Here is a 17,692-nt window from a genome sequence, read left to right as displayed (position 1 = left end):
TTCACAATAGTCAAGTCAAATGAACGAAATAAGTGGCAAGTCAATTAGGAAAATCAAGGTATACTGGTCCACGCATGCACTTTGCCTCACCTCACCTGCCTTGTCATTTGTTAAAATGACAGATGTCTTTGAACAGGCTCCACTTGCAAAGCTTATCTGCACTGAAATACTTTTTGTCCCAAGCACCCCCTTATCTGCCATGCAATTCTTAGTGTTCCTTTGGTTATGTATAAAATCTACATGCATCTCATCTTTTACAAAAATAAAAGAATATATAGAAAATGACCATTAAATGATCTTTGAAATAGTTTCTCCAATTTAAAAAAAGAATTCTGATTAGTAATATATTCATCTGTTAATATTTCACGTATAACCTCCATCTAAATTGTATATTAAACTATAGTCAAATACAATTATTTTTTTAAAATGTTACTTCTCACACATTGTATTAATTTAATTAAAAAGACGGTTAGTAATGTATAACAAAGTGTAATTAGTGAGAAATTATTCCCACATGAAGCCCTGGTTTCCCTTACTTAAAGCGATTTCAGGAAAACATTAAATAGCAGAACTCTTCAAAGGGAGATCTTAATTTCCTTCAAGACTTATTTTTAGTTATCCTGATTGATCTGCATAGCATGTCATGTCTATGTGCATAGCACGTATACAACCTTCCTCCTCTGATGAAATGATTCAACCTAACTTGGATGTAGGCTCTTCTTTTGCCATTAGAGTACACGTGCCACCTGACAGGAATACTCCCAAGTGCCTTGAAACACAACCCGGTTCCGCAAAACCTTCAAGCAGCCCATATAGCAGTGGAGGAATACTGCTTTCAATGATATAACACTTGGCCAACCAAATAATTTGTTGGCAAATAAAATTACCTTTGAATGCCCCCTTTAAAAAGTACACAAATCACATTTCTTCATATTGTTGGTGAAATTGCACATCAGGAGAGAAGAAAATACTCCCCCAAAGTGATTTCCACCCTGCTCTTTAGCACACACTGGGCAGAGTCATGAATGCCAAACTGTGAATGCATATCACATATGTGGCCGGGACGATACCAGTATCGCAATATTTTTTCCATTGCAAAAATGAAAAGACGAAGCAGACCAACTCTTTTGTCCTTTAAAAACCTGCTGTATGTAAAATAGTGTGCTTTAGCTTGGGAAATAAATACATGTGACTCTGGATGACAACATAATGATGTTTGTTTCCAACATTAGGGCGGTTTTCCTAAAGAAGTTAAATCTGCTTCATGTTTTATTTCCTTGCCGCAATACTATGGAGTATTGCGATACTTGTGTCGTCCCAGCACTAATCACATACCCCGTACTGTTCAATTACTGAATTACCACTGAAATAACTCCTAGTTACTTTGCAGCTCCGGGCTCTTCAATGAAAAATAAACAAAAAGCACATGTTTCGTACCATCAAGCGACCAAATAGCGTTTGGTCAACATGCAGAGTCCAAAGTCAAATCAAGCATCCTTAACTCAGTCTCCTCCAATGACCTTAAACATCTTCAGACTTTGCCCATGTCATAGATGGGTTGGCTGACGTCACGAAAATCACGTACGCGCATCGATGGGGCCGGAAGCAGAGCTTTGTTATGATTCTGAACGGTCAGATGGCTAGCAACAATGACAAGAAGTTGCCATGTGGGGAATCATAGGTGGCTTGTTTCAGCTAGTTTTATCTTGTTCTTGATACCATGTCTTGTTTTGAGGTGTTTGGACCGATTTCATGTCAATGCTAATATAGCTAAAATTTGCTAGCTAATCAACAACTGTAACAATGTATTTGAGACAATTGCTCATTGTGCAAATGTGTTTTTGTTTTCAATAAACATTTGGAGATGAAATATAGTTTACATGTTGTCAACAATCTAAGCCAACCCCTGCAGTAGTGTAGACAGAAATTAGTTGGTCCCCCCCTAATTTACTGCAATTCTACACGTTTTGTCATGAGGCAGATAAACCTTTTTTTTAAAAGCGAATTAAAGCTAAAAAAAATAGGTGTGTTGACTGTGATAAAGGCACTGGATTATGAGCTGTCTTGTTTGCTAAATGAACAAAGTAGGAGGTGGTATGATGCATATATATAGTGCATATCGCCACAGAAGCACAGTGACATATGCCTCAATGCGGTCATATTCATGGCTTATTGGGAGTGTGGCTTTCAGTTAGTTATTTTTGGCCAACCATTCCATGAGAGTGAATGTCATTCCAGTGCACTTCTTGTAGAGATGTTAACGGTTAACCGTTAATAGGTTAGCCGCCGAAATTACATTTGACCAGTCATGCTTATCAGTCTACAGGTTCATTTGCATAATTTAGTGGAATTAAATTGGCGTGCATCTTAGTTATCACAAGCAGACAGAGCCTAGTTTGAGGAGCAGAATAACCTATAACCTGTCAGACAGCGCGAGAGTAGCTCCTCAAAAAGCTGGGTACTGTAGTGAAATGTGTTTTTATAAGCCCAGTCATTGCGCAGCAACTAATTCTAAATGCAATCGCGTGTGAACTGTTTTGATGGCCACGACTAAAAATAATAAAAGATATTCCCATTTGAGTGCATATGCTATTGTCAACGGTAGGCAGGCGATCAGCTCGTCACCCACCACTTTACAATGTGAGCTTGAGGCAGTATAATTGTTTGAAACCTGATCGTTTTACTTTACGTTAAATACGTTAAATAATGTCTTACCTTGCTTCAAAGTAGCCTTGCCAAAATCCAACCATAGAAACGTGGAGGCAAATTTTATTTTTATTTTATAAGGACTTCCTCATGCCATTAACCAGCATTTTTCTACTGCTCTATTGGTTTTCATATCAACTTTCTTTCGTTGTCCAGAAGCCAAAGACACAATGCTAGTCATATTAGCAACCCATCTTAGTTGTTGCTATTAGATTCCCCATCTTTCTAAGTTTGATATCTGTCACATATGGAACCATTTGCAATAGATGTGCTGTTTAGAACTGTGTTTTACCGCGAATTGCATTTTGGCAAATGTTTGAAAATGACATTTTATTAGCTGCTTCATTACAGGAGTTGAAATGTTCAATAATAGGCTATAGGCTTTTGACTGCAAGACGATAGGCTTGCTATTGTTGCATGTTTCCATTAAGCTCACAATGGAAAATGTCCGTTCCTTGTATGCATGCATAGTAGGCTATTTTCTGTTGGTGATATAATTTTACTATTTGGAAAAAATGTAACTGTTTGTTGACCGGTTAATGAGGGTCGGTTAGTCGGCAGCAAAACTAACTGAAAATTGCATCCTTAACTGCTTGCTATGAATTCTATCTGATGGTGTTTGCATGTTTAGGTAAAAATACGATTATTATTTATATTTTTTTGCTCAATCTGATTGGATGGGCCTGGCTTCCCAGTGGGTGGGCCTGGGCCCACACAGCTGCAACCCTTTCTGTTTTGCCCCATAGTTGCTCACACGTTGGTTTTGTTGCTTAACAACCAACCCGTCCATAGTCCCACTGCATCTTCTCAATCTTTTCCTTGGGGAAAGTCCAGAGGAGTTTGTGTGTGAACCCCATTCTCTCATACAGATGCAGCAGCTTCAATTCATGTCTAAGTTGGCGGTGGTCGGTAATCGTTCACCTACAATTTATACGAAAACTGGCCATTTTTTCCTGTGTGCACCGTCCATTTCACCTTCAATATCAAAGACATCAATGAGGTGTACCATATCAATCCTAAAACTACTTTGGTATAGTAATAATATTAATTGTTATATTAACTCCAAGTAGTTTAGAGTTGTTTGTTGTGTTTAGTATTTTTACTCCAAATAAATTCTGTCACACTTCTCTCAAAAACACTCCAAGAAAATACATACGGCAAACTCCCAAAAAGTTGCAAGTGTTACTATGGGGGCTGGGTCTCATGTATGATGGATCTCCTGACCATCCACTCCTATTGGCACGTGACATGGATGTCTGAGGTCTGTTTTCGTCCTTAAATCCAAAAAAAACTCAAAAGTACAAACGCTAAGATTAAAAATAAAAAATAAAAAATAGCTTTCGGATCTTCAGCCGATAGAGAGATGAGGAATGGGAATGCACCAGGTTTGTTCTTTATTGTGGGTGTCGTTGAGTGTGTGATTGGGGATCCTTACCCGCAACAAAGAGTCAAAGACAAATGTTGACATTGTACTTCATGATGTTCTTCATTAATCTCCTGCACAAAGCAAAAGATACAGGGAGTGAGTGAAGGTGAGAGGGAACCAAGGGCCATCATGATGAGGATAAAGAAAGCAAATAGGGAAAGACAAGGGTGATATAGTTAGAACCTGAAAGTATAATTTCAGCGTACCTGGCTAACACTGAAAGGGTTGCTGGGAAGTTAGCTGGGTACCCAGTTGTGGGCGGAGCTCTGCGTGGTCGCAGGGCCGGAGTAGCTTTGCCCCCCCTGGATTATGGGGTCAAAGTTGAAATCGATGCCCTCTCCATCCATGAGGTCGCTGTTGATGATGTAGTCCACGTCACAGTCCAAGTTCTCTGTGAACATCTCGATGTCCAAGTCGGTGGGCAAGCGGTCTTGACTGGGCAGGAAGCAGCTCGGCGTTCCGAACTGGCCCATGCCTGGCAGACCTCCTCCTGCATTGGCGGAGAGGCCCCCTCCATGGTGAAGCCCCATGCCTGGCAGCTGTGCATGCTGGGCTTTGAGGCCTGAGAACTGTGGAGAGTCCTGGGCCATACCTGACAGAATCATGCCCAGGCCCAGCTGAGAGTGCTGCTGCTGCTGGGACTGGAGTTGAGATTGCATCCCCATGGGTGCCACAGTGTTGGGCTCAAGCCCCTTACCCAGCAACAGCTGGTTGGGCTTGGCCCGCCCTCCTACCATGGGCCCCCCCATGCCCATCATCCCCACACCACCCGGACTGGGCATCAGCGGATCCACCTGGGTCATCATGACATCACTGGGAGGCGGGGAGTCCGAGGTGAGCAACGCCTCCAAGCTGGAGGCTACATGGGTGCCATAGTGACCAGTCCCACGGGAGCCGGGGCTAGGCATAGGGTTGAAGAGGGAGTTGCCATAGTTTGAGGGTTTGGAGTTGTTATTGTTGCCACATTGTGTGCCTGAGGACTGTCCCCCAGTCTGGTTGGCGGCCTGGGAGAGGTTGGGTGGCTGCAGCTGACGGAAAGAGGGGAACCCGGACCCCCGGGGAAGCAGGGTGGAAGCGGAGGGAAGAGGGGTGGGGGGCACCAGGGGGGCCGTGCTGGGACTAGCCCTTCCTTGCTGCTCGGTCATCAGCGTCAGGCCATCGATCAGGTCCAGCTCCTCCATGAGTGTCTCGGTGAGGGTGGGGGGTAGGTTGCCCGTGGAGTAGCCCAGTAGGCCTTCCTCAGGCAGGTCATCCTCATCCTCCTGGCCGGGACCAATGGGGGACAGCCGGCCACTCAGAGTGCTGGCGTTGGAGCTGGTGCGTGGACGGAAGCTGGTCCACATGTCAGGGTCATCTAGGCTGCCGCGGGATGAAGGGCTGCCACAGTTCACCCCCCATTTGGGGAACTGCTGGGAGGAGTTGGGACTGTCTGCGCCGCCGTCGCCGTCTCCCCCGGTGGTCCCGCCCAAGCCTGCTGCTGCCTTCTTGGTCTGCTTGGCTCGCATCCGACTCTTCAGCAGTTTGCTGCTGTTGTCCATGGAGGCAGCACGGCGACGGGGGGCTTTCCCAGTCTTGCCCCCCTCTGGGTTGAGCATCCACCAGGAACTCTTGCCTGTGGACTCATTGTGAACTCTTAGGAACTTGTTGTGGAGTGATAAGTTGTGGCGAATTGAATTCTGAGGTATCGGGAAGGGGAAAGAAAAAGGGTTTTGTTTAACATTGGAAACCATTCAACATCATTTGATTGACAATAGATTTTAAGTAATTACTTCCATTGTTCACTAATTAATGCAGTGAAATAATGTATCATGTGATCACATCAAATGGGTCTGTATAACATAGTTATAACAATGTGTATAACAATAATGAAGCGCATTAAGGTAAACATCGTTTTTTTTACCTTCCACCCTGCTGAGCTGTTGCTATCTCCTTTATCTTTGAAGTAAGGCACGGTTTTCACCATCCAGTCATATATCTGTGCCAAGGTTAAGCGCTTCTCTGGAGAGTTCTCAATAGCCTGACTAATCAGGTCCGCGTAGGACTGGTTCCCCCATGCATTGCGCCGGGATGATCCCTTTCGGGGCGTGGCTCCACCCACTCCGGCTCCTCCCTCTGAGACCACAACTTTCTCAGGCTCACATATGATTTGTTTTTGCTCCTGCTTATCCTCATCGGCGGGCGGGGTTCCCGCAGCGGATTCAGGGCCGTCTGCCCCCTCCGGTTTAACAGCTGAGATGTCGGGTTTGGGGAGCGGCCATGTGCACGACCTAGGTCTGCTTTGCGGCTCAAAATCTGGGTCAATCGTGGGAAGCTTTGAATCCTCCATTGTATGGTTTTGTTCAGAGATTTTCTACACTTCTGAGCTATCCTAAATGTTGACAACTAAGAGATAATACTTAAAATATAAATGACAAAATAAATAGTAGGACTGAAAAATCGGAACTAAATCACAATAAAAATAATATTTAAAAAATAATCTGGGGAGGTTTGTCGACACGTGTTTGTAACAGGCACACCAAAATGAAGGCCTATTAAATCAAATGTTATTGGTCACATACACATATTTAGCAGATGTTATTGTGGGTGTAGCGAAATGCTTGTTATTATTATCTGAGGAGTCTATGTTCAAACTAGATTTTCTAATAAAATTATTGTAGAACCAAAAATTCAATTTAAACTATCGTACACAAAAATGCTATTTTCCATCCTCTATTAAGGGGACTAGTAGAAGAAAGACACAATGATCTGGACACACCAATATAGCGTCGGTTAATCCTGAGATTGGAGATTAGGGGACCCAAATAATCTCCTTAATAGTAACTATAATAAACCTTCCGATTTACAGAGCAAAGAAAGGCTGGGATGAGGGTTCCTTTGTTTGTATAAAAGAACAAAGAGAACTCAGGGAGGAATGCACACCAAAACATCTGGATTGCAATCACAATACAATGCAATTGATGACCCACATAACGTGTTATGGTAAAACGTTGCTGTGGGGTATATATATATATATATATATATATATATATATATATATAAAAAAACGTATCAGTTTAGTTTTGGTAGTTTGTTGGAGACACAGTCAATCTCTGCGACGTTTGTGAAAAGGTGAGCTAATTAAAGGGAAAGTAGCTATACAATTATATAACACTATAAATTGAAATTACTTATTTATTGTGTCTTCCTTTAAAAATAGTATTGCCCTTTGTGTTTTACCATTAGAAAATAAAAAGTCGCCCTCAAGCACATATACTTGCAAAGAACCCACAAATTAGGATTACACAGTGGGTCACTGTTACAAAAGAGCGTTCGTTACAAATGATCAACTAGCTAAATTTAACGATGCCTCGTTCCGCACTTGTAAACAACGTGCCGTCTCGCTCCTTCTCACGTAGAAATAACCTCGCGCTTCAATAGAATACTGGAGCCGATATATAGTTACAACATTTATATCAACATTCTAATTAATTTTGTAAACAACAACTAATTGATAACAAAATACACAATACATCTAGCTGTCACTGATCCCCGTGAAACAATGTTACTTTGTGGATTCATGGAGCTATAGCAATAAGATGATCAATGTTTCAAGTAAAAAGTATGCTATATTTGATTATCTAACCAATGCCACGTTTACTGCTGAAAATAAGTCCAAAAAGTAATGTTATGGTGGATGTCGTTTCTTTCCACTACAGCATTATAACTTGGCTAGCTAAGTAATTTAAGTCGACTGACAAAAATAAATGTTGAGAGCAAAACCTTACTGAACAGTTTGATCATGATGGTCTGTAACAACAATTAGAGGAAACAAATCAATCAGAAAGTCCGTGGTTTTCTGATTTAGGTTTGCACTCTCCTCCACATTGTGGGCAAGCGCGTGTCGCCATCTGCCATGTTTCTCGACACCGAGGAGCGGCAGCACACGATGCTCACGCGGGCATAAACCTTCAGAAGGTGCCTAACTTGAGTCAGTCCTCGTCCCCTGGACACTTTAAAGCACGCTTCGCAATCCACGGTTTCTTGAAGTTTACTCTCTTACACCTCGGCTGCACTCTCACCAAACGTAGTTGTGGAAATAGCGTAATAGCCACCTAGCTAGCTGGCTAACTCCAGTTATTTCGGAGTTTAAAAATCCTTTCAGAAGTCGGAAAAATGGCTTCAGTACCTTCCTTTGGAATTTGCCCCTTTCAGTAGTTAGTTTTGCTCGACTTGTGTCTATTATGGATGTCAAAATATTCAGTCATCGTAGATCTTTTTTGGTTTTGTTTTGTTTTGACTCGAGGCGAAGACTCCCTTCTGACGTCTATTTACCACTGCCAGACATCGTGTACTGCGCTTGCGTGTTGAGGATTGCTGGGAAATGCAGTCAGTCATGTGACGATTTAAAGCGCAAAAGTAAACAACGAACGGCTGGTGAGCTAAAATAGCTGTTTCGGTGCTGAAAATCCGGATTATGCAACACTTCCTAAAGTGTACGCACCACCTACACACACCTAAACCAAAACTGGAAAGTTACCCGTCAATGATCGTAAATCAGATTTCAGTTGACCAAGTAGGTTTAGGCTACAGATCTATTCAGCCCCAATCTAGTTTTGAAGCACATGCATCCCTCTTTCATTTGACACTCAAACTTTCACCAATAGTCCCGGTGTGTCGGTGCATTGTCTTTAAAAAAGTAGATTGTCGACAGGTTACTTTAAAGTTGCTATTGTTGTATCTCACAAATAATTATTTGTGTGGCTAGGAAGATCTGATACATTTTGTAAAGAATATCAGTGCCAACATAGAAAAGCATAGAAATGCCCTATTTGTTACGTAAACGACATGTCTAATTTAAATTTTGAAGATCAGCCTAAATCAGCATGGTGTGTTTATTTTAACAATAATCTGACAGTGTGCACAAGAACTACAATTCCCAGTGTATTTTACAGTAGAACTTTGTTTGAGGAGTGGTTGGCCGAATAACCCTTTGGCGAATGCAGCGCGTGATGTAAACAGAATAATAGCCTATACAGTAGAGATAGACTTATGTACAGCAAACATATAAATCTGGTCTGATTTAAGCTACTTTAAATCTTTATTCTGGAAACGTATATATTTTTTTGCTATAGAATAAGCCGTTCTGTAGATTTGTAAGACTTTCAAATGATATACTTTCGTTCTGTTCATTGATAATATTTTAATCCCATTTTGTCAGTATGATTATTGTTTCACACTTGTTTAATTTTGGCACAATTGTTTCATTCTCTTCTGCAATTGGTCAAAATTAATCCAGTAAATGCGTTTGCTCTGCTTTGATTGGCTGAGGAACAAGAACCTTCACACCAGTTTGCGTTTCCACTAGCTTCTATAGCCACAAAATCAGATTCCAAAGCCACAAAGTCAGATTCCACAGCCACAGTCAAAATTTGCTACAAGAATTCACTTTTTGGTCTTAATTTAAGGTAAGGATTAGTGGAAGGTTAGGGCGGCAGGTAGCCTAGCGGTTAAGCGCGCATTGGGTCAGTAACTGTAAGGTTGCTGGTTCAAATCCATGAGAAACTAGAAAAATCTGTCGATGTGCTCTTGAGCAAGGCACTTAACCCTAATCGCTCTGGATAAGAGCGTCTGTTAAATTACTGAAATGTCAGGTTTAAAATTTTAAGAAGATCAATTGTATAAATGGGCGGGGTTTATGACTTGGCTATAGAAGCACGACCCCGTTTATGGTTTTCCACTAGATAACACAGCCACAAAGTCAGATTCCAAAACGACAGTCTGAGTTTTTTGGTCTTAATTTAAGGTTAGGCATAATGTTAGCAGTGTGGTTTAAAATCAGATTTTAAGAAAATAAATTCTAGAAATGGGCGGGGTTTAGCCATAATTATGACTTTGTGGCTGTGTTAACTAGTGACGGACGACCCCAATTTATCGTCTCGAGATCAGCAGCAGCTGAAACCAAAAATGTCGGATCCCACGGTTGCAGACACTCGCCGATTAAACTCTAAACCGCAGGATCTCACAGATGCGTATGGCCCCCCAAGCAATTTTCTTGAAATCGACGTTTATGACCCACAAACTATTGGAGTCGGCCGGAACCGATTTACCACCTATGAAGTGCGAATGCAGGTGAGGAGCGCCAGTATTGAAATCGAGGCCGGTGATTTTGGCAGGGCCTGTAGGTGACGCTAGTATGGTGCGGGAACATGGGTTGGGACGTGTTTTTGGAGAGACTCGACTTTTTGATGTTCAAATGCTTAGCCTTTCACTTTGTCATTTTAAGTAATCCTTTCATCCAAATTCCTGATGCAGTCATTACTAATATGGCTACCACCAACATCAAATAGCCAGCATGTGAAAGGTTGTCTGATTAGGTAGTGTTTCTGACAACCTACATTACTGACTAGCAAAGGCTATAGCTAGCTCGTTTATTCAATTATGTAGGATGTGTAGGCTTTTTCTCCAACCTAGAAGAAAACCCTGTAAACCCCCAGGACCAAGATTGGAGAATATTGGGCCAGTTAGTACTGTAGATATGAGATGGGCAGCCAGCCACTGGGGTGTTAAACCTTCATGGTATAGAAAGAACGGTGTTTGTACATGAGCTAGTCTCACAAATCACAGACCGAGGGCATGCTTGTACATTGTCTGTCTAGTAAGGGTGTCAAACTCATTCCATTGAGGGCCTAGTGTATGTGGGTTTTTCGTTTCAATTAAGACCTAGACAACCAGGTGAGGTGCGTTCCTTACTAATTAGTGACCTTAATTAATCAATCAAGGACAAGGGAGGAGCGAAAACCCAGACATTATACCAGCATTTTCCAAACTCGGTGCGCGTTTTGGTTTTTGCCCTAACACAGGGAGTCAAATGATCAAAGCTTGATGATTATTTGAATCAGCTGTGTAGTACTAGGCAAAAACGAAAACGTGCACCGAGTTTGGGAAACCCTGTACTAGGCCCTCCATGGAATGAGTTTGACACCTGTGGTCTAGAGCAGGGCTGCCCAACCCTCTTCCTGGAGAGCTACTGTCCTGTAGGTTTTCAGTCCAAACCGCTTCCTAGAGATCTACTGTCCTGTAGGTTTTCAGTCCAACCCTAATTTAGCATATCTGATTCAGTTAGTTAAGGTCTTGTTGAGCAGCTAATAAGTAGAATCAGGTGTGTTAAATTAGAGTTGGACTGAAAACCCACAGGACGGTAGATCTCCAGGAAGAGGGTTGGGCAGCCCTGGTCTAGAGAGACTATAGTTGGACAGTGTATACCAGGACTGCCCAGCCCTCTTCCTGGAGAGCTACAAGCCTGTAGGTTTTTGCTCCAACCCTAATCTAGCACACCAGATTCTAATAATTAGCAAGTTGATAAGATGAATCAGGTTAGTAACACCTGGGGTTGGAGCGAAGACCTACAGGAGGGTAACTCTCCAGGAACAGGGTTGGCCAACCCTGGTGTATGCCCTTACTACTACAGACCTCAATGTATTAATGCAACAATCTCATGGACACGCTCCTCTGGGTTTCCCTACTCCCTGAAGATGTGGTTGCATTATGAAACATCCACTATCACTAGATACACCACACCAGTGTCACAACTGAACAGTGGTGTTCACCAATTGAGACAAGATGCTGATCAAATTATTCATTAGTGAAGGGTGTAAGTACTGACGTCTGACCGCGTCACTGGACATGTGGATGCTGTACTGGAAATACCACTCCCCAATCTGGATTGCTGTCATTTAATGTAGTGATTAATATAATTGTTTTCACATGCAGACAAACCTTCCCATCTTCAAACTTAAGGACTCTGTTGTGCGAAGAAGGTACAGTGATTTTGAGTGGCTGAAGAATGAGCTGGAGAGAGACAGTAAGGTAGGCTCTCACACTGCGTAACTACTTGCCTGAATGTCTCACCAGTATAATGCCAATTTATTTTGTTGGAATTCAAGTGTTTGTTTCTATGTGACTAAGTAACAGATTTATTGATAAGTTGTGCGCTTGCTACAGATTGTGGTGCCCCCTCTCCCTGGCAAAGCTTTGAAGAGACAGCTGCCCTTCCGAGGAGATGAGGGTATCTTTGAGGAGTCGTTCATTGAGGAGCGGAGGGTAGGCTTGGAGCAGTTCATCAACAGGTGTGTATTGTTTCTGTCTATATGATTTCTCTCTGTATGGCTGTCTCCATTTCAGTGCATTATCAAATTAACTCTCAGCCATCTGCCTTTTGACTCCACTAATAATCAATTATGATTGCTAATTACCTGAAACCTACTTCTCTCTCCACTGCCACCAGACTCGCAGGTCATCCCCTGGCCCAGAATGAGCGCTGTCTTCACATGTTCCTTCAGGATGAGTCCATTGACCGAAACTACATTCCTGGAAAAGTACGCCAGTAGGATGGGCAGGGTTTAGGGTTGAGGTGCCAACTAGGGCAGGGAATTGCCAGGGACCTCACAATATGATATTATAACGATACCTAGGTGCTGATATGTATTGCGATTCGATATTGCGATTTAATGTTCCAAACATATTTCTCACGATACACTGAGAATACAAAACATTAAGAACACTTGCTCTTTCCATTAGACTGACCAGGTGAATCCAGGTGAAAGCTATGAACTCTTATTGATGTCACTTGTTAAATCCACTTCAATCAGTGTAGATGAAGGGGAGGAGGGTTAAAGAAGGATTTTTAAGCCAGATTGTGTATGTGTGCCATTCAGAGCGTGAATGGGCAAGACAAAATATGTAAGTGCCTTTTGAATGGGGTATGGTAGTAGGTGCCAGGCGCACCAGTTTGTGTCAAGAACTGCAACGCTGCTGGGCATTTCCATGCTCAACAGTTTCCCAGGTGTATCAAGAATGGTCCACCACCCAAAGGACATCCAGCCAACTTGACACAACTGTGGAAAGCATTGGAGTCAACATGGGCCAGCATCCCTGTGGAACGCTTTCGACACCTTGTAGAGTCCATATCCCGATTTAATTGAGGCTTTTCTTAGGGCAAAAGGGGGGGAGTGCAATTTACATTTAAGTCATTTAGCAGACGCTCTTATCCAGAGCGACTTACAAATTGGTGCATTCACCTTAGGAACTTAATATTAGGAAGGTGTTCCTCATTTTTGGTGTACTCTGTGTATGTCTGCTGCAGAGAGACGAGACTGCATGAGAAAACAAGTTTTGATCTGTCAGGGGAAAAAAAGTGCTGAAAACATGTTGGCTCACTATTTAAAAAGCTGGAGAACAAGCTAAAGGTTGAAAAATACTGGCGTTTTGGCACAGGTACAGACAACTACCGCTAGCCGACTGGGTGGCTGGGTTGGAGAGGGGTGTGGCAGTAGGTGGGGTGTGCTGGCTGTTCCTTAGCGGTTTTCATCCATCTCCCCCGGATAGGGAATAGCATTTTATTTGTACACTAAAGAATATAAATACTATATATATATATACACACAAGTATGACCTCAGCTATCAAGTCTTATCTAGTTGACAAATTTTATGCTTATTAGAAGCATAATCGTGTGGATTTGTAAGATAATTTTGCATAACCTAAATGCATAATATTTATTGTGTAAATGCATGTCTGTAACCAGGTTTCCATGCGAGTAAAGTACATGTTGGATAAAAATGCCAGGCCTGATGGAAACAGCAAATTTGTACGGAAACTTTCCAAATGTCTACAAAACAAAATACACTAGACAAGGTGGGCTCTTTTTGTGTCGGTAAAATGTATGATGCGAGAAATGGTGGTGGAAACGCCTTTGTGTGCAAATCTTGATATAATAACCATCATATTGACGTAAACTTGGAGTCACACGATGCTATGTTATGTGGTCCTCCCACTACGACTCGGGAAAGCTTGCAGTTCATTAGGCTACAGATGAAATAAGTTATGATGCGCTTCACCGGGTGGTGAAAGTGCACAGTGATGAACTTGATGCTCCTTTCCAATAAATACGGAGGGTCTTATTCTGGTGACATGATCAATGCTTGGCTGCCGTTTTTTTTTTTTGCTTTTTATCCGCAACAAGTAAATTTGATAAACACGTCTCTGGTGGGAAAATGTGTATATTGTTGTTATGCAGATTTTAGAATATTCGCATGAAAATCTGTTGCCAATTGGATGGAAACCTGGCTAGTGATGACTTTCTCATCAATTTTAAATGTGAAAATTAAGAAGCTATAGCTTAGCAAGGGGACAAAAGGATTATGTTCTCTGTTGTCAGATTACATTTTGCAGTGGTTTAAGAAACCTGAAAACATACTGTTCTCTGTATCACAGGTTTTTATCTTACAATGTCTTTCCCCTTTTTTTAGGTGTGAATAAAGTAAGTTTTGTTATGCTTTTTATTCATATTAATACCATTGTGATCATTTTCCAAAAAACGCTTTTGTGTGTGTAATATATAAATTCAGATTTGGTTTAGCGGGTTACCAATAATACATTCATGCATTTACGCTCAAACATCTCTTCGCTTCCCCTCTACTTTCTCAATCAGCAACTTTCTCCTTTGTTCATTTTCCTTGAGTAAGTGTAACTGTTGGCATGATATGGTTGCATGCATGGGGTAATATTTACAGTTCATCTTTACTTCCCCTTTTGGCTTAAAGGGAAATGTCACAGTTTTTCAACTTCATATTCATCATCTACAGCACCACCCCAACATCAACATATGTGAAAATGGCGCTTTCCTATGTTTTGTAGTAAAAAAGACAGAAGGTAAGCGTTTCCAATGACATCATCGGTATGCATCGTGTTTTAACCAATTATGAGTAGGCATTGCCTACATATGTTGGGGTGGTGTTGGAGATAATGAAGTTGAAAATGTATATGTCCCATTAAACCAGTCATGCAGGCTTTCAAGTCAGCACTGAGACCTAGAGAGCAGTATCTAACATTCATATCATGTAGGCTAGACCTTTTCATTGTTATGCTATTGTTTTTTAAATGACCGATTTTACATGTAGTTATAACATTTGAAGTACCAGTGTACATCAATGCTCTCATCTCCAGCACCCTAAAATCTGTGTCGGATACTGTACACTGATACTGGTAACACAATGCCTCTGAATCATTGACTCTAGTTTTTCAATTGTGATAAAAAGGAAGAGTCTTCAAACCCATTCTTCAACAATAATGGGTGAAATGGAACATACCCCTGAGATATCATTTTTTTATATATGTCATAGGCACAGAGTTACTGTTCTACAAGTAAATGTCTTTGTTTAAACTTTAAAATCTTGGTCTACATAAAAGTGTAGCGAGACTGTAGAAATGGCAACACTAATGTTCAGATGCTAATGAGGCCATGAATTACCTGTGATTTGTTTTCCTTTCTATAGTAGCCCCAGAGATGAAAATGATGAGGTCTACTCAGCCCAGCTACTCACCCCTACACCACCTGGCTGTTTGGCTTTATCACTAGAGCCCACACTCTCTTCCACAGGTGGCCCATCCTCCTAGACAACTGCATCTGCCGGAACTCTCTGTAAATACTATGTACATATATATACATATCTTAATTGTAGTCGGTCTGGGGAAGCTGCCGGAATACTCACATGCAGAGCATTTATCTTGTAGCAGAAGCTTGAGGGTGGAGAAGGTGAATTTATGAAACGACTGAGTTAGTAAGCTACCTTTTGAAACAACAGGATTTTTCTAGAGTTAAACTTGAGGCTTATTAAGTAAGAGTAATGAGTTGGTAATAATTATAACACTTAATTAAGTCTCCTGAGTGGCACAGTGGTCTAAGGCACTGCATCACAGTGCTAACTGTGTCACTAGAGATCCTGGTTCGAATCCAGGCTCTGTCGCAGCCGGCCGCGACCGGGTGACTAATGGGCGGCGCACAATTGGCCCAGCGTCGTCCAGGGTAGGGGAGGGAATGGCCGGCAGGGATGTAGCTCAGTTGATAGAGCATGGTGTTTGCAACGCCAGGGTTGTGGGTTCGATTCCCACCGGGGGCCAGTATAAAAAAAAAAAAAAAAAATGTATTCACTAAACTGTAAGTCGCTCTGGATAAGAGCGTCTGCTAAATGACTAAAATGTAAATGTAAAAATGTTAATTTTTGGAATGAGAAAATACTGAGTAGTTTTAGTCACAAGTTGGCTTCCTAACTCGTGAATTCTGCTTGGCGAAATATAATAGTGTACATTTTCTCATGTGAAAAATACTTCTCCCTGAGCAACCAGTTTCTCAGTTATAGAGATCGATCTCCCTTGGGAAACCTGGCCAACCTGACTCACCAACACAAAGAAAAGCATTCTATTACGTTCCATTAAGATTATTTTTATATTCATGTATATGTACTTGACAACTTAACAAATCTTGATAGAGGAATGATTCCATAGTATACAACAAAATGCCAAGAATTATGATGAGTCTTGGGGACAAATATTCATTCATACCACCTCAATGGTCATCAAAGATTCCATGGCACTTGCTGCAATAGTAGGGATTTTAACCCCAATGTGTTGGGAAAACTCCCAACCTAGATTCTCGCCACTGTGGTCACAAAATCATTCTCAACCTCTCTCCTCTACTGAAAAACTATTGTAGGTTGTAAATTACAATATTTTAAATCAACTTACCTGTTAAAATAAAGGTCCATCAATAACAAGAATGTCCAGCAGGAAGCTTATTTTGCTTACACTTGCAGATACAGGGTTGTCTCAGAAGGAAATATTATGCAGTGTTTTGGTGCATCTGTTCTCTGATCTGTTTAATGTTTGGGGTGAGGTTTATGCAGATGGAAATGTCTGTAATCAAGCACCAAAGATAGTTCATGCTGCCTTGTGATTGTGCAATGTCTTCCTGAAACATCCTCGGCCTCAACTCAACTAAACTGATGGCTAGTCGCCAACCATAAAATAAAGGTCAATCGATAACAAGAATGTCCAGCAGGATGCTTATTTTGCTTACACTTGCAGATACAGGGTTGTCTCAGAAGGATGCAGTGTTTAGATGCATCTGTTCACTCTGATCTGTTTAATGTGTGGGGTGAGGTTTATGCACCCGAAAATGATGTAATCAAGCACCAAAGACAGTTCCTGCTGCCTTGTGATTGTGCAATGTCTTCCTGAAACATCCTCGGCCTCACCTCAACTAAACTAATGGCTGGTCGCCAACCATTTCGTTGGTGTTTTATATGTTCATGTGTATTTGACCACCATTCAAATACATAAAAGCTAATTGTTGTTTTTTCTGATTTAATTTGTTTACATCTATTGACCACAATGTAATGTTAGTTTATTAAACCACTGAAAATCTATCAAAGATGGTTGTCTCCTCATTTAACAAATATGTTATTATGGCCCAATAATGTCTCACCAATTTAGTGGAAATTGCTTTCCTCAATTACTCATATTTCAAACCAGTGGTCAAGAAGAGAACGAGCCAAGGCAAGAAAGCGACCAGACCAGAGTAAATAACCATACTTTGTGTAATAGTGATGTAAAAAAAAACTCAAAATGAATACGTTCTCAAGGAATTGTATCTACTACTACACTATAGTAGATCAATAAATGCAGACGTCCCTTCCATGAAAGGTACATTATTCATGTTTGTTTTTAAAGGAATTGTATCTACTACA

General features: G+C 41.5%; 2 protein-coding genes across 5 annotated transcripts; one reads left to right on the top strand and one right to left on the bottom strand.

Annotated features, from left to right (window-relative positions):
* Positions 1-3,368: 3,368 nt before the first annotated feature.
* Positions 3,369-6,547, bottom strand: LOC311105351 (forkhead box protein O4-like). The gene is made up of 3 exons (XM_084147478.1): positions 6,033-6,547; positions 4,339-5,808; positions 3,369-4,203 (listed from the first exon to the last, which is right to left on the bottom strand). The coding sequence occupies exons 1-2, from the start codon at positions 6,456-6,458 to the stop codon at positions 4,369-4,371; spliced, it is 1,866 nt and encodes a 621-aa protein (XP_084003604.1). The 5' UTR covers positions 6,459-6,547; the 3' UTR covers positions 3,369-4,203; positions 4,339-4,368.
* Positions 6,548-9,052: 2,505 nt separating this feature from the next.
* LOC311105299 (sorting nexin-12-like) lies at positions 9,053-17,370 on the top strand. Of its 4 annotated transcripts, none has more exons than XM_084147393.1 (6): positions 10,000-10,240; positions 11,882-11,977; positions 12,113-12,237; positions 12,396-12,486; positions 13,693-13,815; positions 15,443-17,370. In XM_084147393.1, the coding sequence occupies exons 1-5, from the start codon at positions 10,076-10,078 to the stop codon at positions 13,795-13,797; spliced, it is 582 nt and encodes a 193-aa protein (XP_084003519.1). In that variant the 5' UTR covers positions 10,000-10,075; the 3' UTR covers positions 13,798-13,815; positions 15,443-17,370. The 4 variants fall into 4 exon arrangements, with proteins under 4 accessions (XP_084003518.1, XP_084003519.1, XP_084003520.1 ...); XM_084147394.1 differs by lacking the exon at positions 13,693-13,815 and adding an exon at positions 14,382-14,427 and having other exon boundaries at positions 10,006-10,240; positions 15,443-17,369; XM_084147392.1 differs by lacking the exon at positions 13,693-13,815 and having other exon boundaries at positions 9,053-10,240; positions 12,396-12,494.
* Positions 17,371-17,692: the final 322 nt, after the last annotated feature.

Source organism: Coregonus lavaretus (genome assembly GCF_964263955.1).
Source record: "Coregonus lavaretus genome assembly, chromosome: 29".
NCBI lineage: Eukaryota > Metazoa > Chordata > Actinopteri > Salmoniformes > Salmonidae > Coregonus > Coregonus lavaretus.
Note: the sequence above shows the minus strand (reverse complement) of the source record. Positions and strands in the feature narration are given on the sequence as shown.